Source organism: Scylla paramamosain, chromosome 5 (genome assembly GCF_035594125.1).
Source record: "Scylla paramamosain isolate STU-SP2022 chromosome 5, ASM3559412v1, whole genome shotgun sequence".
NCBI lineage: Eukaryota > Metazoa > Arthropoda > Malacostraca > Decapoda > Portunidae > Scylla > Scylla paramamosain.
In genome coordinates, this window is record NC_087155.1 from 4,154,192 (window position 1) to 4,179,191 (window position 25,000).

A 25,000-nucleotide genomic window follows, 5' to 3' on the forward strand; every position below is an offset into this window, starting at 1 on the left:
TTAAAAATAGAGCCTTTTTGGAGAAAACAAAATATGTCATTCATTATCTTGACCAATAAGAGGAGAGATCAACAATCAATCATATTTTCCACTACAGTTATATCATAACCCAGGAAAGTCAGTTCTGTGTGTTCTCAATATAACTACAAGTTTAATGTTGTCAGAAAACACTTCTTATAAGGAAATAATGCAAGGGAGGTCATACTGTGGACATCAGATGTTGGCAGGAATCTCTTTAAAAGTTGTAAGTAGCAGCTCAAGTTTGTAATGCAGTCACTCATGTGACTCAGCTTTGGGTAAACTCATCCATCTTTACTCTCTTAGATGAATAAACATTTAATTCTGCTCTCATATAATGTGTAGAGGGAACAATACTTATTTCAGAACATGTAGTTTCGTCATGGCTTTTATTCACATTATAAAATCAATATGAACTGCTGCAGTGGATTTAATAGCCAAGTGGACAACATCAGAGTCTCCCATATAAGTAATGACTTTCCATTATGCTTAGACACAAATGTTTTCATCTCATTTATATTCTCTCAGTCACTTGAAGTAGCAAGTTTTTACTTTTTTACTACAAGATGAATGATTGTTGATATTTTAAGCACAGCACTTACTAATTACAAATTTAACGTTAACCTTTTCCTTCCTCGCTTTATGAATATACAACACTAAAGCAATTGTGCGTGAAATTATCTGAGTCTGCGTTGCTTGCAATGTTTTTTTTTTTCTTTTTCTTTTCTTCAAATGAGTCATTTTCTTTTATATCTCTGATAATAGAGATTATAATACATTTTTCAAAAGCCATTATGTTACAATGTGGTTCTTAGCTCTTTGTTGCAAGGAAATTACACTCTGTTTAACTTGACATCAGATTGGTCTATACCTGACCAAGACTAACTATACTGTGACATTTCTGTCTTTTTATCATGTGTTTATATCATCTTCATATACAAGGCACAAAATTTTCCACTCACTCTTGGATTCAGGTGTCACGCTCAGTCATTGTATTTTAGGAAATTAATCACCCTAAGGCAAAGCTAACAATCTGATAAGGGAACACCATAAGCTATGTACTTCCGTTTAGTCCTGAAGTCTTCCTCATGATTAATCATCACATCTTGCTCACAACTAGGTGAATATAACGCTTTGAATTATGTTCATTTTCTCATCTGACTAATCACTCTTCTTATCATGATTATCTTCAGTGAATTATTTTCTGTATCACTGTCTGCAATCTTCTTCAGCAATTTAGTTTCCCTTGTTTCACCTAAAGCTCTTCTGTAACTCATTTCTCTGTGTAGTGGTGTTAGTTCTTTAGATATCTGTATTTGATCTGTAAGCATTGTTTCATATTCCTTGTGCTAACATACCTTATCTTCACTCTACCCCATTGATCATTGTCTGTTCATCCTTAGCTACCAAACAATATAACATCTATCATAGACTCTCATTAGTTTAGTCGTCATCTCTTGACAAAATCATTATATTAAACTTCCTTTTCTCATACAATATCATAAAGAACTGTCGAGGATAAACTTAGATATTTTTCATGTGAATCGTTATACTACTTCTACGTTATTCACAATATAGTGTGCCATGTATTCATGTACTGCATCTCAGTTCCCCCTACACCTAGCAATTGCAACCTCAGTATCTTCTTATACAACACAACTAAACTATTATACATATTCTAACAATTTCAGCTTTCTGTGTCACATATTATTTGCAATATCCTTAATCTTGTACATCACTTATATTTTTGCATTCCTTCATTACATAATCACTATACTCTGACTTATTTACCTCTTTACAGCTCAAAATTTTATATTTCATATCCACATCAATACTCAGTATTTATATTTTCTCACTAGTTTTCCAGAAACATGTTTTTTTTTTTTTTCAGCTTAATAATCATATAACTTAGCAAGCACATATCAAAGGAATATCAACAGTTATATATTTTATATATTTGATCATTTTTTTTTGTGGCATGCAATCAACTTTTTTTTTTTTTTTTCCATTTTAAATTAATTCCTTGTGGCTTCAATGTTTTATTTTCCTTGTGGCCATAATGTTTTCTTTTCTTTTCAGCTTTAATATTTCGTTTTCTTTATGGTTTAGATTTTTTCTTTGTGGTTTTAATATTTTCATTTCTTTGTGGTTATAATATATTTTTCCTCTGTTCTTTGTGGTTACAATACATTTTTCTTTGTTCTTTGTGGTTACAATACATTTTTTCTTTGTTTTTTATGGTCACAATACATTTTTCTTTGTTCTTAGTGGTTACAATACATTTTCTTTGTTCTTAGTGGTCACAGTACATTTTTTATTTTGATCTTTGTGGTTACAATATATTTTTCTTTGATCTTTGTGGTTACAATACATTTTTTTTCTTTGTTCTTTGTGGGCCCACTTCTACATAATTACAAATCCTTGCATATGTATACACTCATGCTTTTCCACATCTAGGTACTTGTCAAAACAAAGCATCTGGGGCATCCCCATCCTTCTGAATCAACTAATCCCCAGACAGGATTTGCAAAAAAAAAAAAAAAAATCCTTCCTTCTTTCTCCTTTCCTCTCTGAACAAAAATTGACACCTAGATGGAATAACTTGTGCACTGCCATGCCCCTAGGCCAGCAGGAAGTGTGCAAGTTAGCTAGATATTTATCTTCCCATACTTCGATCATACAGTTTATTTCCCCTTAACTTTCAATGAGGTGCATTCTCAAGTAATTTTGGTAATCGCATCCTCTAATCAGGAAGAAGGCGGCCATTCCTACAGTTTGCCAGCTGTCTGTGTTGTCCTTGTCATCTGCTTCTGGTGACCTCTGCTTCCCTCGTATACTAATTCAGTGATAGCCACCTGGGTGTCTCTTCTTATAATCTGGGCCTAATCTCCAGCTCTGTGATGACTCACTGCATCTTGTTCTCCACAGTGGCCACGTCTCATCTCATATCTATTAGGGTGGTGATAGCTTCTTGGTACCTGCTTTGGTGTTTATCATCTTCCCTCATTTATTCTTTCTACTTCTTATTTCCTTCTTCATTTCTTCATTCTTGTTTCATTTTTCTTTCTTCTTACATGTTTCATTTCTTCTTGTTCCTTGGGGTACAACATATTGTCCCATCTCTACATCTGTTTTTATCCAACTTTTCCTTAAAGTCATGAATGTTTGTAGCACACACCACTTCCCCTTCCAGTCCATTCCATGCCTCTAGGCTTCTATGAGGGAAGCTAAACTTCTTTATGTCCCTTCTGCAGGTGATTGCTTTTAGTTTTCTTCCATGTTCCCGTGTTTCTTTTTCATTCATTACAAATAGATCTTCCCTATGTAGTTTTTCCATCCCACTCAGTAATCTGTAAAATGCTATCATGTCACCTTTCTCTCATCTCCTTTCCAAGATTGGAAGTTGCATCCTAGCTAGTCTCTCCTCATATGGCAGATCTTGCATTTTTGGTATCTTCTTGGTTGCTGTGCTCTGTACACCTTCCAACTTTCTTATGTTTTTTTTTTTTTTCATGCTGTGACTAAATTAATGCTGCATATTCTAATCTTGGATATATTATTGCGGTGATTATTTTCCTCATCATTTCTTCATCTAGACCAGTGGTTCCCAACCTTTTACATTACATTACCCATTTACTGACTTCTTCAAGTTTGTGTTAACGACATCATGAAGTGTAAGTACAGTAGTATATATCTATGGTAAAGCATCATAAATTGTATAAAAGCAAATTTTAACAATATATTATTGTAGTTAAAACTAGATAACAATTTTTTCCCTATTTATCCTAAAATTCTTATCACCTACACATTTAAAAGAAAAAAAGAACAAAGTGCACCTTTAATGTGCTTTCTACATAGACTGATATAAAGAAACAGTTGTAAACTCTTGAACTGAGTCTTGATTGAGTCAGCCACTGCTAAACCATGCTGTGTTGGGCATCTCAGACAAAGTTGTCAACTTCCCATGTCTGTCTTCTTGAAAAGACTTCTCCATGTTGTCAAAGTCTGCCTTACTGTAGTTTAATCTCACAGCAGTGTGTATGTGTTTATGTGTGTGTGTGTGTGTGTGTGTGTGTGTGTGTGTGTGTGTGTGTGTGTTTGTGTGTGTGTGTGTGTGTGTGTAAAATCACAGAAGTAGATGGACATTTACATGTATTCCTTTGCTAATGTAATTCATACTCACAAATGAAATGTGACTGCAGCAATATATATATATATATATATATATATATATATATATATATATATATATATATATATATATATATATATATATATATATATATATATATATATATATATATATATATATATATACAGTAAAATCCCTCTTATCCGGCATCAGCGGGACTGCCGACATGCCGGATACTTGAATATTCCCGGATACTTGAATAGAAGTGAAATTATGTCCACAATCACCACCCTACACTCACGCATCTTACCATAACAAAGATCAGCTGATCTGATCAGCTGCTTAAGTGTAAGCACAACACGCTTCCTCTTTTCTACAACTTTAGGCATGATGAAGGCGTCAGGCAATAAACAATGCACACGCGGGACTGAGTCACTGAGTAAACACAGTGCAGTGCGCTTCGGGAGGCGCGAAGCAGTGCGCTCTGGTGGCAAGGGGACAAAGTATGCCTCGCGCGGGAATTTTAATCGATTTTATGAGTACACATTGATTTTTTTATTGATTTTAAGGCTCGGGGAAAAATGTGCCAGATACTTGAAGCTTCCGGATACTCAAATGCTGGATGAGAGGGATTTTACTATATATATATATATATATATATATATATATATATATATATATATATATATATATACACACACACCGTGAAACCTTGGTTACAGAATGTCTCCCTTTCCGAACAACTCAGTTTTCGTACAAAAATTTTAACTCATAGTTGCTTCAATTGCCATAAGGTAATTCGGTTTTTTAACAAAGTTACTTGATTTCAAATACTACAAGAGGTAGCAAAAGTTGCCATTTATTGCTAATTTATATTTTTATATATATTTCCTTCGTTTTTATATATTTGGAGGAGAGACAAGACACAGAGGGTAAGACAGTAATTCCGTCTTTGAAATATGGTAAATCTGATCCCGTTGAAGACCCTCAATGTAAACAAACAAGGTTCAGCGCTCAGGAGTAATCCCAAGCCTCCTGTGGCTCTTTGTGACCCACAATGCCATCACTACTGCACAACTGCATTTTTCTGGTAGCTTTTCCCAGCAGCAAAATGTCTAAGTATTATGATCACCTTCATTTTGGCAGTGAGTCGGTTGCTCCTCTCTATGTTGCTCTGTAAGGCTTCGCTCACTTTGTCAGTCACAAACAGAATCCCAGCATGGTCTTAACAATATCTTTTGATGAGTTCTTTATCACTAAGTTCATTCAATACATCCTTTCTTGATAAAAATTTCTAAGCTGGAGATGCTGTGGAACAGCCATCTTAGTAGTGGAAGCATTGGTCATTACCCACTAAGACATGGTGGACGGGTGTCTGAGAATGGATTAATCTATTTATATTTAACATTGATTACAATGGGGAAAATAGTTTCAGTTTTCAAACATTTTGGATTTCAAACAGCATTCAGGAACGAATTAAGTTTGAAAATTGAGGTTACACTGTATATATATATATATATATATATATATATATATATATATATATATATATATATATATATATATATATATATATATATATATATATATATATATATATATACAGGGTGTCCTATAAGTTTCCATACATATGGTATCATGAATGCCATTACAAGCATAAATCCAGATGTGTTTGAATGTGTTCTTCAGCAGTGGAGAATGTTCATTAAAATGTGTTTTCAACACGGCCAGTCATGTAGAGCATATTATATATTTTTTTTTTCTATAATTCTATAATTTCTTATAATTTTTCCTATGTATGGAAATTTATGGGACACCCTGTGTGTGTGTGTGTATATATATATATATATATATATATATATATATATATATATATATATATATATATATATATATATATATATATATATATATATATATATATATATATATATATATATATATATATATATATATATATATATATATGAATTCTCATATAAATGGACTTCTTTCCTTATAACCCCCTCTCTCTCTCTCTCTCTCTCTCTCTCTCTCTCTCTCTCTCTCTCTCTCTCTCTCTCTCTCTCTCTCTCTCTCTCTCTCTCTCTCTCTCTCTCTCTCTCTCTCTCTCTCTCTCTCTCTCTCTCTCTCTCTCTCTCTCTCTCTCTCTCTTTTATTTCTTCCTCCACCTAAGAAAGGTTTCATCCAGGTTCTAAAGTTTGCTAATTCAGGCAGGAAACTGTGGTTCTTCTTTATTCATAGGTTTTCTGTTGTTTTCAAGATATTGGCTGCATATGTTTGGGAAAAAATTATAAAAAAATAGATGAATCTTGCATATGCAAATTCCCCTGTTCATGAAATGCAATCAAATACTTTTTATTGCAGGCAGTCTTCAGCTGAGTTTGATTTTCCATTTTCACAATGACTGCTGCGTCTCCTGTCAAGTCATCACCACTCCATGTTGTGTCACCTCTAGTTCCAAGCAACATGTTGTCTGTTGTGTGTGGCCAACAAGCTTTACTCAAGCTGGAGAACATTCAGCCATCAGGGTCTTTCAAGATCAGAGGCATTGGACATTATATTCAAAAGGTAAATGCTAAAGAAGACAAATACTTGCACTTCCAAACATACAGCATACAACATTTAAAATCAATTAAGTGCACTCAGGTGTTGCTCACTTTGACATATGTATTGTATCTTGCTGCATTTTCCAAGTTTCCAAGTATGTATATATATATATATATATATATATATATATATATATATATATATATATATATATATATATATATATATATATATATATATATATATATATATATATATATATATATTAACATACATGTATATTGACTCTTATAATAATTTATTTATATCTTTTAATTGAGATATGTCATTGCAAGACTCCACAAACAGGTATCACTTGGCCTTGGTCCCTTTAGTTAACTACAGCTGTTCCATATTACATAATGCCCTTGATGTTAGTTGGGCATTATCCCTTCACTGGACCACATCATACTATCTTATGTATGCCTTATCCTTGTTCTTGATGTTTAGGTCTCAGTGAATGCTTTATTAATTATATTTTTCTAGCCCATTTGGTCTTTCCATAAATCTTTTGACCTTTGCTTTTGTACATTTTTTTCAATCATTCTCATTATTCTCACTTTTTTTTTTTATTTGATCAAAGCACTTCAGCACATCCCTGACTTAGTCTTCCCTACAAACTAACAAACTGTTGGTTTTCACTCATCTCTTGACAGTTTCTCATCTTTCCAATAACTGTTCACATACTTTTTTATGGAATTTGTCTTTTCTTGAAACTTGCATAATTTATGCCTCACAGTGAAGCAAGAGAAACAAGAGAAAAACTTTCTTCCCTCAGAAACCTCCCAGACCACTGAGTCACCTCAGCTTCTTTAAGATAAGCTGTTTCAATACATATCTTCCTCTAAATATAGGGTGACCCAAATAAATCTCCCACATTTCCAAAGTAAATGATAAACAAATGGTTGAAGATAATCAAAATGTTATTTGCACACATGAATCATCATTGAATACAGGTTTTACATATCAATGTTTTGAAGATGACATCCTCCAAATGGTGGCTGTCTTTGTCTATACACACTTATAGGTGTGTATAGACATTATTTATTATTTACCTCGAAAATGGGAGGTTTATTTGGGTCACCCTGTTTGAATTTGTCTTTAGTTCCAATTTTTCACTTTCTGTTTCTTTCAAGACCACCATCAGTATATTTCTTTAATTTAACAGTTCTTGGATATATTTACACTTCCTCTTTCAATCTCCATATCTTTTGAAATTCAAGTTATCCAGGATATTTCCTCCTGGTCTTCACTCATTATTTATATCCTTTCACAATAACTTCTTACCACATATTCATTACCCATTCACTTTGCAGCATATTTTTCCCTCATGCCACCTTTTTTTATGGTTTCTGTTCTTATTCAAGTTTATTTTCTTCCCTTTTTTCTACTTCAAAGTACAGTTCAAGACACTGAAATAATAGATATATTTACTATGGTTCAGCTATTTCTTCTCTTTCTGAATAGTATTTCAATGATAAATATTTTCCAGAGCACTGAAAAGGGATGTGCCCAAGTAATTTCATCATCAGGAGGCAATGCAGGGATGGCAGCTGCTTACTCTTCCAAAGTTCTGAAAATTCCAGCTACAATAGTGCTTCCAATGTCCACTCCTTCATTCATGATATCAAAGTTAAAACAAGAAGAAGCAGATGTTTTAGTAAGTAAATATTGCAAAGTCTGTTCACAGTTTTCTGTACAAACTTGCCCCTCCTGCAAAATGCCAGGTGGAGTCCAAGAAATAATCAGAAAAAAAAAAGAAAGAAAAAAAATTAACATATAAAATCACAGGTGAAATCGAAAATATTCCTTCTCACTCATTATTTTTATTTTTATTTTTTTTATTTTTTTTTTTTTTTATTTATTTTTTTTTTTTAGAAAGGAAACAGAGATTTCATATGTATTGTAGCTCCCATAGCCACCACATCTGGTATACAGGAAAATCAGGAATACATGTATCATCTTATAAACTACCATTTATCAAGCATATCATGATAAGACTATTAGCTGATCAGTATTTACATAACCTGTATATATTTACCTCACTAAAGGAGGCAGTAGACACCTGCCAAAACAATAATTACTCCCAGAGAGGTTTGAAGCACTGAGTGCAAAGTGGGTGCAGTGAATTTATCAGTGACCCAGCTGTGACCTCACTGAACATTTTCCTTTGTGTCTCACAATACAAAGGGGACAGTCACAGCCTGCCCTCTAAAGAAAACTCTCTTCTTTCACACAAAACTACATGCATCTATTTACACGGATACCGTTCGCTCAAAATCCTAAATTAGATATGGCAACTCCTACACCACCTATCTGGGGAGGAGACCACAAATATCCCCAGGTTGGAATGTCTTCTGGTATTAATTTTAAGTCTCAACTTTTTCTTCATTAACTTCAGCAACATTCATGGCCTTAGATCTAATTTTCAATTTGTAGGACACCACCTCCCCTCTACTAAACCTCATCTTCTTTTCCACACCGAAACACAGATGTCTGAGATAACTGACAGTAGCTCTTATGTTCCCTTTTACTTTCCCTATCATCATTTTCAATCCAAAGCTGGATGTTGTGTCTATGTGCACAATGATGATCTTGATCTTGATCTTGATGGTACAGGTGGCACAGGATCACTCCTGAGCCAGGCCTTTGGATCGGCAACTCCTGTAGAAGGGGAAAAAAAAGAGAAACGAACAGCATCCTCTATCCTAATTTTTCATACACCTGGCATGCCACATTCTCTCCAGAAACTCTTTCACCGCCTCAATCATCCTTTCATTCGCCTCTCTACACAGTCCCAGCAACAACACCATCCATTCCTTTCCTGTCTTCTCCACACTTTCATTCCTATCATGCCCTAACTCAGTCAGTATCACTTGCATCATCTCATTCCTGTCTCTGGCATACTTCACACACTCCAGCACCACATGTTCCACCGTCTCATCCTCTCCCATGTCACACATCTGGCACACTTTGCTGTTGGACTCAGACCACCTGTAACTCCTTGCATTCACATCCATACACTGTGCCCTCGCTCAGAAGAGAAGATCACCACCCAGGCTTCCATCATACCACCTTTCATACCTCGGGGCCTCTTTCTCCTTGTACCATTCCAGGGTCTTCTTTCTTTCCATTTCATTCTTCCATTCATTCAGTCCCACACATTTCACTTCTTTGTCTATCTCATTCTTCCATTTTCTCGCATCCCATTCGGCTCCCACTCTGCCTCCTCTTGTTACCACCCATTCACGCTCATTTTGATTCCTACCAGCCATTCTTATCGCCCACACAACTTGCAATCCATTCCTGTCTGTCATTCTCATGCATCTCTTCCTCCATTTGCTTCCACTTTCATTCCACAGGTACACCTTCCTTGCTATTCTTGCATCATCCATTCTCTCAAGCCTAATCTTGTACCTAAGTGTGGCTTTTGTCAGTCTTTCTCTGAAGGTGCTCCATCCCATGTCACCTCTCAAGGCTTCAACTGCTGTGCACCTCGGTGCACTCAGTGCCATCCTTGCTACTCTATTCTGGCCCACTTCTAACTTATCAATTTCACTTTCATTCCATGCAGTCACATCCATACCATACATTATACATGGCACAGCCACACTTGTTTAACTTGCTCTTGTTCCCATGCTTGATCTTGAATTTTCTGAATTTTCCACCATCTGGCTACAACTACAGGGTCACTCTCAAACTAAATTTATCCATGCTGTATACCTCTCACCTAACTCCTCTGACTTGAAAAATATTTTGACTACTTAACTTCCAAAGTGGAGCACATTCTCTCTTCCCTTTTGTAGAGATCTCCATTCCTGGAGACTTCAATGTTCACCACCATCTTTGGCATTTCTCTCCCTTCACTGACCATCCTAGTGAATTGCCTTTAATTTTGCTATCCTCCATGACCTAGAGCAACTGGTGCAACACCTTACCCATATTCCTGACTGTCTTGGAGATATGCCTAACATTCTTGACCTTTTCCTAACCTCTAATCCTTCTGCTTATGCTGTCACCTTATCTTCTCTGTTGGACTCCTCCAATCACAACCTCATATCTGTATCTTGTCCTATCACTCCAATTTTTACTCAGGATGCCCTAAAGTGGAGTTGCCTTTGGAATTTTGCCTTTGCTAAATGGGGTACCTGAGAAGGAATTATTCTGATTTTCCATGGAATGACTACTGCTTCCATTTCAGAGACCCATCTCTGTGTGCTGAGCTCATGACAGGTGATAGTGGAGGCATACATTCCTTACTCTTTCTCTTGACTTAAACCTTCTGTACCATGGTTTAACACAACCTTTTCTCATGCTATTAATGATGGAGAGGTGGCCCACAAAAGGTACTTGAGCCTTCTATCTCCTGAATATCATGCACTTTATAATTTTGCCCAGAATCATGCCAAGTCTGTTCTCCAAATAGCCAAAAACTTCTTCATTAATAGAAGTGTGAAAATCTTTTTTTATCTAACTCCCTCTCATGACTTCTGGCACCTAGCCAAAACATCTCCAATAACTTTTTCATCTTTCCCTTATTTATTTCTACCTGATAGCACCATTGCCTTCTCATCTATCTCTAAAGTTGAACTCTTTGCTCAAACTTTTGCTAAAAGCTCCACCTTAGATGATCCAAGGCTTGTTCCTCCGTCTTCTCTACCCTCTGATTGCTTCATACTACCCATTAAGATCCTTTGCAGTGATGTTTTCCATAACCTCACTGGCCTTAACCCCAAGAAGGTTTTTGGACCTGATGGGGTCCCTCCTATTGTTCTCCAAAACTGTGCCTCTTCGCTTGCACCTTGCCTAGTCAAACTCTTCCAACTCAAACTATCAAAATCTACCTTTCCTTCTTGCTGGAAGTTTGCTTACATTCAAACTTTTTCCTAAAAAGATTGACTGCTCTAATCCCTCAAACTACCATAATATTGCTTTAATTTCCTGCCCCTCTAATGTTTTTTAATGAATTCTCAACAAAAAGATTCTTAAACATCAACAACTTCATAACTTTTTATCTGATTACCAGTATGGGTTCCAATAAAAACCTCTTTTCTGGTGATTTGGCTTTCCTTACTGAGTTGGTCATCCTCTTTTAGGGATTTTGGTGAAACTTTCATTATTACCTTAAACATATCAAAAGCTTTTGATTGAGTCTGGCACAAAGCTTTGATTTCCAAACTACCCTTCTACAGCTTCTATCCTTTTCTCTGTAACTTCATTTCAAGTTTCCTCCCAGACTGTTCTATTGCTGCTGAGATAGATGGTCACTGTTCTAAGTCTTTGAACAGTGGTGTTCTTCAGGTTTCTGTCCTGTCACCCACTGTCTTCCTATTATTCATCAATGATCTTTGAAACCAAACTTCTCCTATCCACTCTTACACTGATGATAGCACCCTCTACTTTTCCATGTCTTTTCATAGACATCCAACCCTTCAGGAAGTAAACATCTTATAGCAGGGAAGCCACAGAATGCCTGACTTCTTATCTCTAAAATTTCTGATTGGGGCACAGCAAACTTAGTAATATTCAATGCCTCAAAAATTAAATTCCTCCATCTATCAACTCAACTGCAGCAGAGCAAACTTAGTAATATTCAGTACCTCAAAAGTTCAATTCCTCCATCTATCAACTTGACACAACCTTCCTGATAACTATCCCCTCATCTTCAGTGACACTCAACTATCCCCCTCTTCTACACTGAACATCTTCAGTCTGTCCTTTATTTATAATCTATATTGGAAACTTCACATTTCATCTTTAGATAAAACAGCTTCTATGAAGTTAGGTGTTCTGAGTCATTTCTGCCAGTTTTCTCACATCCCCAGCTGCTAACTCTGTACAGGCGCCTTATCTATCCATGTATGGAATATGTTTCACATGTATGGGGGCTTCCACTCATACTGCTCTTTTAGACAGGGTGAAATACATTTTGTCTTATCAACTCCTCTTCTCTAACTGACTGTCTTCAGCCTCTTTCTCATCACTACAGTTGCATCTCTTGCTATCTTTTACCACTATTTTCACGCTAACTTCTCTTATGATCTTGCAAACTGCATGTTTCCCCTCCTCTTGCAGCCTCACTGTACAAGACTTTCTTCTTTCTCTCATCCCTATTCTGTCCACCTCCCTAATGCAAAAGTTTACCAGTATTCTCAGTTTTTCATCCCTTTCTCTGGTAAATTCTGGGACTTCCTGCTTGCTTTTTTACTTTGTCCTTCCTATAACTTGAACTCTTCCAAGAAGGAGGTTTTAAGACAAAACACTTATCCTCTGTTTTTCTTTTTTTTTTTTCTTTTTTTTTTTATCATTCTGTCTCACATCTCTATGAGAATTGTCATTAAGTAGGCCTTTTTTATTTATTTATTTATTTTTTCAAAATTTTTGCTGCCTTCAGCCAGTGGCCTTCTTACATAAAAAATAAAATAAAAAATAATTGAAGAATTAAAGGCCCTGAGATACTCATATATAGTTCTGTCCATATATATATATATATATATATATATATATATATATATATATATATATATATATATATATATATATATATATATATATATATATATATATATATATATATATATATATATATATATATATATATATATATATATATATATATATATATATATATATATATATATATATATATATATATATATATATATATATATATATATATATATATATATATATATATATATATATATATATATATATATAGTTAAAGAAGCTTTTTTTTTATTATATTAATCATTCACAGTGTCTCAAATCATGAACCATCCTTGAGTTAATTTGTGTGTGTGTGTATTTTACCTAGTTGTATTTACCTAGTTGTATAGTACAGGGTCCGAGCCAAAGCTCAATTAGTCCTGTCTCCATACCCAAATTTATCTAATCTCTCTTTAAACATGTGCACACTCTTTGCCGCAACCATTTCTTCTTTTAAGTTATTCCATATTTCAATCGTTTGATGCGGAAAGCTGTATTTTTTAATATCTCCCAAACAATGACTCTTCTTTAATTTCTTCATATGTCCCCTTGTACGTCTATCTCCTTCCTCCACTTTTACAATTAGGTCATCTCTGTCTATCTTCACCATGTTGTTTATTAATTTGAACATTGTTATCAGGTCTCGTCTTTCCCTTCTTTCTTTGTGTGTGTGTGTGTGTGTGTGTGTGTGTGTGTGTGTGTGTGTATTTACCTAGTTGTATTGTACAGGGCACGAGCCAAACCTCATTTTGTCCTGTCTCCATAATCCTATTTATCCAGTTCCTCTTTAAATGTGTGTACACTGTTTGCCGCAATCACTTCTTCCTTCGAATCATTCCAGATTTCAATAGTGATATATGGGAAGCTGTATTTTTTGATGTCTGTGCATGTGTGTGCATATTTACCTAGTTGTATTGTACAGGGCACAAGGTAAAGTTTATTTTGTCCTGTCCCCATAACCATATTTATCCAGTTTTTCTTTAAACATGTGTACACTGTTTGCCAGAACCACCTCTTCCTTCAGATAATTCCAGATTTCAATAGTTCTATATAGGAAGCTATATTTCTTAATGTTGCTCAAACATTCACTTTTCTTTATTTTCTTCCCATGCCCCCTCATCTGTCTGTCTCCTTTCTCCATCTCTGGTACCAAGTTATATCTGTCCATTCTTTCTAGATTGTTTACTAATTTGTACATTGTTCTCAGGTCTCCTCTTTCTTGTTTAATAATTTGTACATTGTTCTCAGGTCTCCTCTATCTCTTCTCTCTTGTACTTTTGGTAATCCAATCTCTTAAGTCTTTCTTCATAGCCTAAGTCTTTCAATTCTGGTACCATCTTTGTCACTATCCTCTGTATTCTTTCCAGTTCTCATATATCTTTTTTTTTTTCTAAATGGAGCCCAAATTAATGCTTCATATTCAAATTTAGGATGTATCATGCTTATTATAATTTTCTTCACCATTTCCTTATCTAAATAGTTAAATGCTAACCCTAACAGCTGTATGTAGAGCCAAATATTCTGTTTATTGCATTTTAGGTGATAGTGTGTACTGAATCATTGCTCCCAAATCTTTTTCTTTATTACTTTTCATTAGTATTTCTCCTCCCATTTTATATTTCCATGAAGGTCTCTTTTTACTTTTTCCTATTTCCAACATCTGGCACTTCCTGGTGTTAAATTCTAGTTTTCATCTTTGGCTCCATGCATGTGTTTTGTCAATATCCTTTTGTAACTCTTTGCAGTCATTTTCATCCTTTGTTATTTTCATTATTTTTGCATCATCAGCAAAAAGGTTTATATAACTATTTAGATCCTTTGCCATGTCATTTACATATATTTGAAACATAATAGGTGCCAACACAGATCCCTGCAGTTCCCCACTTGTCACTTTGTGCCAACTTGAATTAATGTCTCTGATTACTGTTCTCATTTCCCTCCCTTGTAAATAATCCTCCATCTGTCTCAATGTTGCTCCCTTTAGTCCTCCTCCATTCTCTAGCTTCCACATAAGGCAACTTTGTCGAATGCTTTTTTGAGATCCAGGTATACCACATCAACCCATCCATCCCTCCCTTGTACTCCATCTATTACCCTCATATAAAAGCTCAGTAGATTAGTGACACAGGATTTCCCTTTCCTGAATCCAAATTGCTTTTTCTGTACTTGTCTTTTTATCTTCTAAACATTGCACCCATCTATCTTTAATTACTATTTCACAAAACTTGCTTACAATACTCGTTAGTGACACTGGTCTGTAATTTAATGGTCCCATTTTATTTCCCCCTTTGTATATTGGGACTATGTTAGCTCTTTTTTCCATTCCTTGGTACTTTTCCTTCTTTCAACAAGCTGTTGATTATATTCCATATGGATTCTTCCATTTGTTCTCTGTATTCTTTTAATATTCTACCATTTACTTGATCTGGTCCCATAGCTTTTCTAATATCCAGCTCTTCCAGCAGTTTCTTGATTTCTTGTCTTTTGACTTGTATATCCTGTATTTCCTCATTCTGTGATACCACTTTCAGTGTCACAAAGCTCATTTCATTAGTTCACTCATCTCCTCAGTAGCTTCATAAATTCTTCTTTCTCTTTTTAACTTGTTTATGTCATCCCTATGTTTCATTTTTCAATTTACATATCTGTAGAAGAGTTTGGGCTCTTTGCATTTTCTTATTATTTCACTTTCAAAATTTATTTATTCTTCTCTTCTTATTATTCCATATTTATTGCTTGCCTTTCTTTATTTTTCCCATGTATTCCTGTTCAGATTTCTCATAATTTTCCTCCATGCTCTGTCCTTTTTTCTTTTTTGTTCCTACACACCTGGCATTATACCATTCACGTTTCCCAGTTTTCACTTTATAACGTGGTACAAACTGTTGCACCCCCTCTCTGTACTTGCTCAAAAATATCTCATATTTTTCTTGCACTACTTTAACTTTAACAGCTCTTTCCAGTTAATTTTTCCATAAAATTTATTAAACTCTGCAAAGTTTGCCTTAGCACAATTCTATCTCCCATTTTTAAATTGTTCATTCCTGTGCAACATTGTTTCCTCCTGCGGTACTATTTCTATTGTCACATGATCACTTCTTCCCAGTGGACTCAGGCAATGTACACTTGGTCTACTTTCTGGGGTTTTTATAAACACTAAATCCAACTGTGATGGTTCTTCCTCTCTGCATCTTGTAGGTTTGTTCACCCACTGTCTCATTGTATTCACCATCATGGTTTGCATAAGTTCTTCACTCCATGACCCAACATTTTCTTTCACTTCCATCTCCTCCCAGTTAATTTCTTTAGTGTTGAAGTCGCCTACTAAGAACATTTTGTTACTTTTCCTTATCATTTCCTATATGCTATTTCTTGTTTTTAGTTGCATAGTTGTATACCTATTAGTCTCTCATACAATTTTTTTTTGTGTATGTGTGTGTGTGTGTGTGTGTGTGTGTGTGTGTGTGTGTGTGTGTGTGCATTTACCTAGTTGTATTTACCTAGTTGTATAGTACAGGGTCCGAGCCAAAGCTCAATTAGTCCTGTCTCCATACCCGAATTTATCTAATCTCTCTTTAAACATGTGCACACTCTTTGCCGCAACCACTTCTTCTTTTAAGTTATTCCATATTTCAACCGTTCGATGCAGAAAGCTATATTTTTTAATATCTCCCAAACAATGACTCTTCTTTAATTTCTTCATATGTCCCCTTGTACATCTATCTCCTTCCTCCACTTTTACAACTAAGTCATCTCTGTCTATCTTCTCCATGTTGTTTATTAATTTGAACATTGCTATCAGGTCTCCTCTTTCCATTCTTTCTTGCAGTGTTGGTAATCCAGTTTCTTCCAGTCTTTCCTCATAACTTAGGTCTTCCAATTCAGGTATCATTTTCATAGCTGTTCTTTGTATCCTTTCCAATTTCCTTATATCTTTCTTCTTGTGTGGAGACCATACCACTGCTGCGTATTCCAGTTTGGGGCGTATCATGTGTGTTATAATTTTCTTCATCACTTCTTTGTCTAGGTAATTAAATGCCACCCTGATATTTGCTAGCAAATTATACTCGTATGTAGAGCCAAATATTCCATTGATGTGTTTTTATGGTGATAGCATGTCTTGAATTATTACTCCCAAGTCTTTTTCTTCTTTGCTCTTTGGTATTGTGATTCCTCCCATCTTATACTCCCATGAAGGTCTCCTTTTACTTCTCATCTCCATTACATGGCACTTCTTTATATTAAATTCTAATTTCCATCGTTTACTCCATTCATAAATTCTATCAATATCCCTCTGTAGTTCCTCACAGTCCTCTTGGTTCTTTATTACTTTCATCAATTTTGCTTCATCTGCAAACATGTTAATGTAGCTATTTAAACCCACCGTCATATCATTTATATAGACCTGAAACATTATAGGTGCCAACACAGACCCTTGTGGTACTCCACTTGTTACTTCACACCAACTTGATTTATTATCTCTGATTACTGTACTCATTTCCCTATCTTGGAGATAATCCTTCATCCACTTAAGTATTTTTCCTTTTAGCCCTCCTTGATGTTTATGGAAACTCAATATGTTTATGGAAAGTCCTTATGTTTATGAAACTCCTTGATGTTTATGGAAAGTCTCATATGGAAACTGTTGCCAGTTTCCATATGAGACTTTTATGTGGAACTGTATCAAAAGCTTTTTTCAGATCTAAATAGACTGCATCAACCCAACCATCTCTCTCTTGTAGTTTATCTATTACTCTTGTATAAAAGCTCAGTAAGTTTGTTACACAAGATCTCTCTTTCCTGAAACCAAATTGTTTTTCTGTTATTATATTTTCTTGTTCAAGATATTGCACCCATCTGTTTTTAATGACTATTTCACAGAGTTTACTTACAATACTCGTGAGTGAGACTGGTCTGTAATTCAGTGGTTCCATTTTATTACCTCCTTTGTATAACGGTACTATATTTGCTCTCTTCCATTCCTTTGGTACTTTTCCCTCCTTCAAAGAACTGTTAATTATCTCCCATGTTGGTTCTTCCAATTCCTCTCTACATTCTTTCAATATCCATCCATTTACTTCGTCTGGTCCCATCGCCTTCCTAGTATCTAGCTCTTCCAGTAGTCTTTTAATTTCTTTTCTTTCCACTTGTATGTTTTCTATTCCTTTCTGTTGTTCCTCATCTCCCAGTGATGCAAAGACAGTTTCTCTTGTAAATACAGACTTAAAGCTTTTATTCAGTATCTCAGCCATCTCTTGTGTGGTTTCATAAATTTCTCCATTTTTCTTCAGCTTTGTAATGGTATCTCCATGCTTTATTTTTCCATTTACATATCTATAGAAAAGTTTGGGTTCTTCTTTACACTTTCCAACTACATCTCTTTCAAAATTTCTTTCTTCTTCTCTTCTTATTTTAACATAATCATTTCTAGCTGTCCTGTATTCTTCTCTATTTATCTCATTCCATTGTTTCCTCATTTTTTTCCATGCCCTCTCCTTCTTTTTTGCCTCTGCACACTTTGCATTAAACCACACTTTCTTATTTTCTTTTACCTTATATCTTGGCACATATCTTTCGACACCTTCTCTAAACTTGCTTAAAAACACTTTATATTTTTTCTGCACCTCCATACCTCTTAATAAATTACTCCAATCAAGCTCTCCGTTGAATTTCTTTAACCCTGTAAAGTCTGCCTTAGCATAATTTTTTCTCTCATTTTTATATTCCTCATTGAATTTTGGCACTTCTTTGATCTCTATCTCCATCTTCACATGATCACTTTTTCCCACTGGACACAAATATTCTATACTTGGTTCATTTTCTGGCTTTTTTGTAAAAACCAAGTCTAGTAGTGATGGTTCATCTTCCCCTCTGTACCTAGTATTTTCTTTCACCCATTGATCCATCATGTTTACCATCATAGTCTGTAAAAATTCTTCACTCCATGTACTGGCAATCCCTGTCACCTCCATCTCCCCCCAGTTTATCTCCTTGCTATTAAAATCTCCTACTAGTAACACCTTGTTTCTTATCTTTAGCATGTCATCTATACTAGTATTTTATGAACTCGCTTTGCATGTGCTTATAATCATCAGTCCCCCAAGTGTTGGTCTTTGGAGGCATGTACGCAACAATAATTTTTCTGCTTTCTTGTCCTTGGATCTTGATCTCCACACTCAATGTTTCTGACCTCCCTTCACCATATTCTACTGTTTCTATCAAGATGTTTTTTCTTACTAGAATCATCACTCCTCCTCCTCCCTTATTTTTTCTGTCTCTTCTCCATGTGTTATATCCTTCTTCTTCAAATTCAACATTAATCTCCCTTGTTAGTTTTGTTTCTGTAATGCATGCCACTTCTGGTTTCTTTTCATGTAAATAATCTCTTAGTTCCCTTAGGCTGGACACTAATCCATCTATGTTTGTATACATAACTTTAATTTTATTTATTGTGGACCCATTTCTTTTGTGTTCTCTCTTTGTTGTCTTACTTCTTGCCCCACATTCTTTAACCACCATTTCCTCATTTTCATGTCTATCACTCTCCATATATACCTTTCTGCCTGTTCCTGTGTTCTCTCTTCGTTTTTTGTCTTGGCCTCCTCTTTTAACTCTTTCACCTTGTTTCTTTCCTCCTCATTTGTGTGTGTGTGTGTGTGTGTGTGTGTGTGTGTGTGTGTGTGTGTGTGGTATGCATGTCACAATAAGTTTCCCTTTTTTCACTTTCTTTGATCCTAATCACAACACTCAATGTTTATGCCATTCCATCACCATATTCCACTTTCTCAACAACAATATCCTCTTTTACCAATATCACTCCTCCTCCTCCCTTTCCTTTTCTATCTTTCCTCCATGTGCTGTAACCTTCCTTTGCAAATCTCAGCTTTACTTCCTCTTTTAGTTTGGTTTCCATTAAACATACCATACCTGGTTTATTGTTCTTTAGGTAGTCTTTAAGTTCCAATAGGCTCATCACGAAACCATCTATATTTGTAGACATAATTTTTAAGCTTCCACTTGGTGATATTCCATGGCATCTTTGTGCCACCATTTCCTCACTTTCATGTCCACAACTTTCCAAATGAATCTCCTCGCTTGTTCTTGTGTTCTCCCCTCATATTTTGACTGAGCCTCTACTCTCAACTCCCTTCTTCCTTCATGTCTCTTTTTATCTATATTCCCCTAATTCCTTCTACTTTTGCCAATTTTCCTTTTCTTTGTAATACATGTTCCACAGTTGTTTGTGACATGAATCTTATTTTCATTTGTCTTGTTCCATTTTCATTATACTTTCCAATCCTGTAAACATCTTCAATTTGTTTAAATATCTCCTCTCCTTCCCAGCCACTTCTTCTATAATTTCCTTTGCCTTTTTTGCCTCTTCTTTCCCTTTAGTTATTTTAATGTGTAAATTCTTCTCCATGACCCCAAATACCACCACACATATCTTTCTCTATACTGTGTCTCTCACAAGATTACTTTTTTCCTTTATTTTAATCACTTGCTTTTCCAGGTCCATATTGTGTTCCTGTTGCTGTTGCCTTATTATCTCTTCCATATGCACCTTTTGTTGTTTTCTCTCTTCTTTCCAACTTTTGACTTCCTCCATCACTAACTCTTACTTTTCCAAGCTTAATTCTCTCTCTCTCTCTCTCTCTCTCTCTCTCTCTCTCTCTCTCTCTCTCTCTCTCTCTCTCTCTCTCTCTCTCTCTCTCTCTCTCTCTCTCTCTCTCTCTCTCTCTCTCTCTCTCTCTCTCTCTCTCTCTCTCTCTCTCTCTCTCTCTCTCTCTCTATCTCTCTCTCTCTCTCTCTCTCCTGTTTTCAACCAATTAATCACTCAGTATCCACACTCAAGTATCAAAAGTTTGCAGCCTATTCCAAGCTCTTACTATTTTTTGCTTATCAATAGCTCATAGACTTTTATCCTTTCTGTTTTTGGTCTCTTGGCTCTTCACCACATTGCTATGACATCTTATATCACTCAATGAATCAATCATTACTACAATTATCTTCTGTTCTCTCATTTCACATATGCTTCTAAATTATGTTCCTTAATTCTGCAGTTTCTCTCATTCCCAACAAGAATTGTGTCCTCTGCAAGCAACAATTGCTTCATCTCCAAACCAAGTTTCTCTCAGTAAGATGCACCATTCTTGCTCTTTACTCCTTAACCTTTGCTTTCACTTTTTTTAGCACTCCATCCATTTCTCTTCTTTGCACAATAAAGCTAACAATGTAACTTCCTCAGGTTCACGGTGAAGTGTGGGATGTTGCTCATAAAAAGGCAATCACCATGGCCAAAAATAAGAAGTGTTGCCTTGTCCATCCTTTTGACCATCCAGATATTTGGTATGTAATGTCAAAGATTACCCATTTGGTTTTCATTTCAGAATTGCACAGACAACACAAAAGAAGCTTTTAACTTTTATCCTTCAGCTACTTGTAGATTCACAAGTTTTTTTTTTTTCTTATACAGTGTCAATTTCTGAAAATTTTAAAATTGATTTACTGTTGTCATACATAATTTTCTTGTTAAAATTACTGGAACTCTTTTGGTTCAGGGAAGGACACAGTACAATTGTTGATGAAATCCTGGAACAGAGCACTGAAGCACCTGCTGCAATTGTTGTCTCTGTGGGTGGTGGTGGTCTACTCTGTGGCATCTTGAGTGGCTTACACAGACATGGTAACTACTTCATTTTAGTAAGGGTAACTATGTAGTGTAAGCTTAAAAACATTTCACAATTAAGTGCTTATATATATATGTATATATATATATATATATATATATATATATATATATATATATATATATATATATATATATATATATATATATATATATATATATATATATATATATATATATATATATTGTCATGACCAGACCAAGGCCCTCTTACAGCTAGCACTAATTCAGGTCAGCTTTTCCTAGGCTACCACCCCTGTAGCCTAGTGTGGTGCAAAGCTACACAAATCCAGGCAATTTGTCAGTTGGAAACATCTATAGCCTCATCCACAGCCTCACTATAATTCTGAATGAAGTCATCAAAGCTGTTATGGCCACAAATCCAGTCCCTCTTCCAGCTCCCATTCACTTAGGTCAACTTCCCCAAGACTACTCTCTCTCTAGTCTAGTGCACAACCTCCTATAATGAAGACATGAGTCCAGATAACTCATTTTGGCTGCACACACCAAATGTCTCTAGATTGCCACCCTGTCTCACCCACAGGAAAAATACAGCACAAACTTATCACACTTGCTGAGAAAGGGCTCTCAAGAATATGTCCTCGGAAAAGACACACAAGTACCACACAACTAGGCTAGACCATAATACCTTATGAGCAAACTGCCCACAACAGTGTCCACATGCTGCTCAATAAGATATTAGGACACCCTGCTTTGAGTTTAATCAATCTTTGATTTCTCAGAGAACAGACTGTATCCCATAACAGTGACAAGCCTGGAGAAATGAAAGAAAGACAAACACAAAGCATGTATGAAAAATATCCTCTGGCTGCAAAGACAGACAGTAACACACAACAAGGGGGCGGTCACATTTAAACAATAAAGACACACAGAACCTCTACAAGACACTAGATTTCAACAAAGGGAGGGGATGGTGCTCTCTCCCAAAATGGACACCAACACAACATGCTCAGATGGGACCCCAAAGGCAAATACAACTGCTTTAAACACTGAGAGCAACACAAAAGAAGCCTCCTATAGGGGCTGTCGCAATAGTCTGACTTGTGAGGTGCATAATTAATATCCCCCTGAATACTACCTTATATATGCCTCCAAATACAGCCTCACACTTCCAGCTGTCCAAGAACATCTTGCCTTCATGAATAAAGGAATGCCTTGCCAGTTGATAGTGGTGAGCAGATGCCAATAACTTAAGTATTCATGGAACTGGTTTCTTGGGCTGGCAGACCTGTTCGAACCAATTCCGGAATCGGTTCCACAGGGAATCAGTAGAATGCAGGTGCTGAATACCAGAGTCTTGGAACCACCAGTGCGTTACTTGGCGGTTACCAGAGTGTAGCAGTTCCAGGACTCATCTAGAATACTGGTGGGGATGATTACTAGGCACCAACTCCCGGTCCTGAGAGACCACCTTCTCTGGGATGAATACTGAATATATATATAATATATATATATATATATATATATATATATATATATATATATATATATATATATATATATATATATATATATATATATATATATATATATATATATATATATATATATATATATATATATATATATATATATATATATATATATATATATATATATATATATATATATATATATATATATATATATATATATATATATATATATATATATATATATACATATACATATATATATATGTATATATATATATATATATATATATATATATATATATATATATATATATATATATATATATATATATATATATATATAGGGAAAGCTAGTCCATTTGAGACAGCTGTGGGAAGGACAGGGATAAGTGGTCATAACAATATATATATTATATATATATATATATATATATATATATATATATATATATATATATATATATATATATATATATATATATATATATATATATATATATATATATATATATATATATATATATATATATATATATATATATATATATATATATATATATATATATATATATATATATATTTGTGTGTGTGTGTGTGTGTGTGTGTGTGTGTGTGTGTGTGTGTGTACAGTGAAACCTCAGTCCTAGAAGTCAATTCATTCCTAAATACCATTCAAAATCCGAAATGTTTGAAAACCAAAACAATTTTCCTCATAAGAATCAATGTAAAATGGGTTATTCTGTTCCCAGACACCAGCCTATCCTGTTTTAGCAGCTTATGAAAAATGCTCTAACAGCCAAGATGGCTGCTTCATAACATCTCCTGTTCACAAATTATTTATCCAGAAAGGATATACTGAATGAAGTTAGTGACACAGAACTCATCAGAAGATACTGTCTAGTCTTTGCAGGTATTCCCTTTGTCACCAGGCTAGTGAGGGAAGCCTTAAAGAGGGACACACGGATGAGCAACCTACCTATTGCCAAAATTAAGGTGATCATAACACTTAGACATCTTGCTGCTGGGAAAAGCTACTGAAAAAATGTAGTTGTGCAGTAGTGATGGCATTGGGGGTCATTAAGAGAGCCACACTTGGCTCAGGATTACTCCTGAATGCTGAAAACTGTTTGTTTACCTTGAGATTTTTCAATGGGATCACATTTATCTTATTTCAAAGATTAAATTACTGTCTTACTTTCTATGTCTCTCCTCTAAATATATAAAACAAAGTAAATATTTATAGAAACTATAAATTAGTAATAAATGGCAGGTTTTGCTATGTCTTAATATTTGAAATAAAGTAACTTTGTTTGAAAACTGAATTATGGAGTTCAAAATTTTGTTCAAAAATTGTTTGGAGGAGATGTTTGGTAACGAAGTTTCCACTGTGTGTGTGTGTGTGTGTGTGTGTGTGTGTGTGTGTGTGTGTGTGTGTGTGTGTGTGTGTGTGTGTGTGTGTGTATGTGTGTATATATATTACACTTATGCCAGCAGGATCAGACCTGACCAGCTGCCGCTGATGCTAACTTACTGTCTTTCTGTCACTCATCAGGATTTATTGGCTGATATCACTGTTCAACTCACCACTCAGTCACATGGCCCAGTGTCCAGTAGCCCTGCAAGTCCTAAAGCTTGCACTCAGTTATC

At 35.0% G+C, this 25,000-nt stretch overlaps 1 protein-coding gene across 9 annotated transcripts in view; it reads left to right on the top strand.

Annotated features, from left to right (window-relative positions):
- LOC135100430 (serine dehydratase-like) overlaps positions 1 to 25,000 on the top strand; it is a 53,654-nt gene that overhangs the window by 16,105 nt on the left and 12,549 nt on the right. For 8 of the 9 annotated variants that reach the window (XM_064003298.1, XM_064003301.1, XM_064003294.1 and 5 more), the window contains exons 2-5: positions 6,518 to 6,721; positions 8,232 to 8,399; positions 21,477 to 21,577; positions 21,790 to 21,914. In XM_064003298.1, coding sequence (XP_063859368.1) covers positions 6,554 to 6,721; positions 8,232 to 8,399; positions 21,477 to 21,577; positions 21,790 to 21,914 — 562 coding nt within the window. In that variant the 5' untranslated portion in view covers positions 6,518 to 6,553. The remainder of the gene's footprint in view (positions 1 to 6,517; positions 6,722 to 8,231; positions 8,400 to 21,476; positions 21,578 to 21,789; positions 21,915 to 25,000) is intronic. The other variant, XM_064003295.1, reaches the window with a different exon arrangement.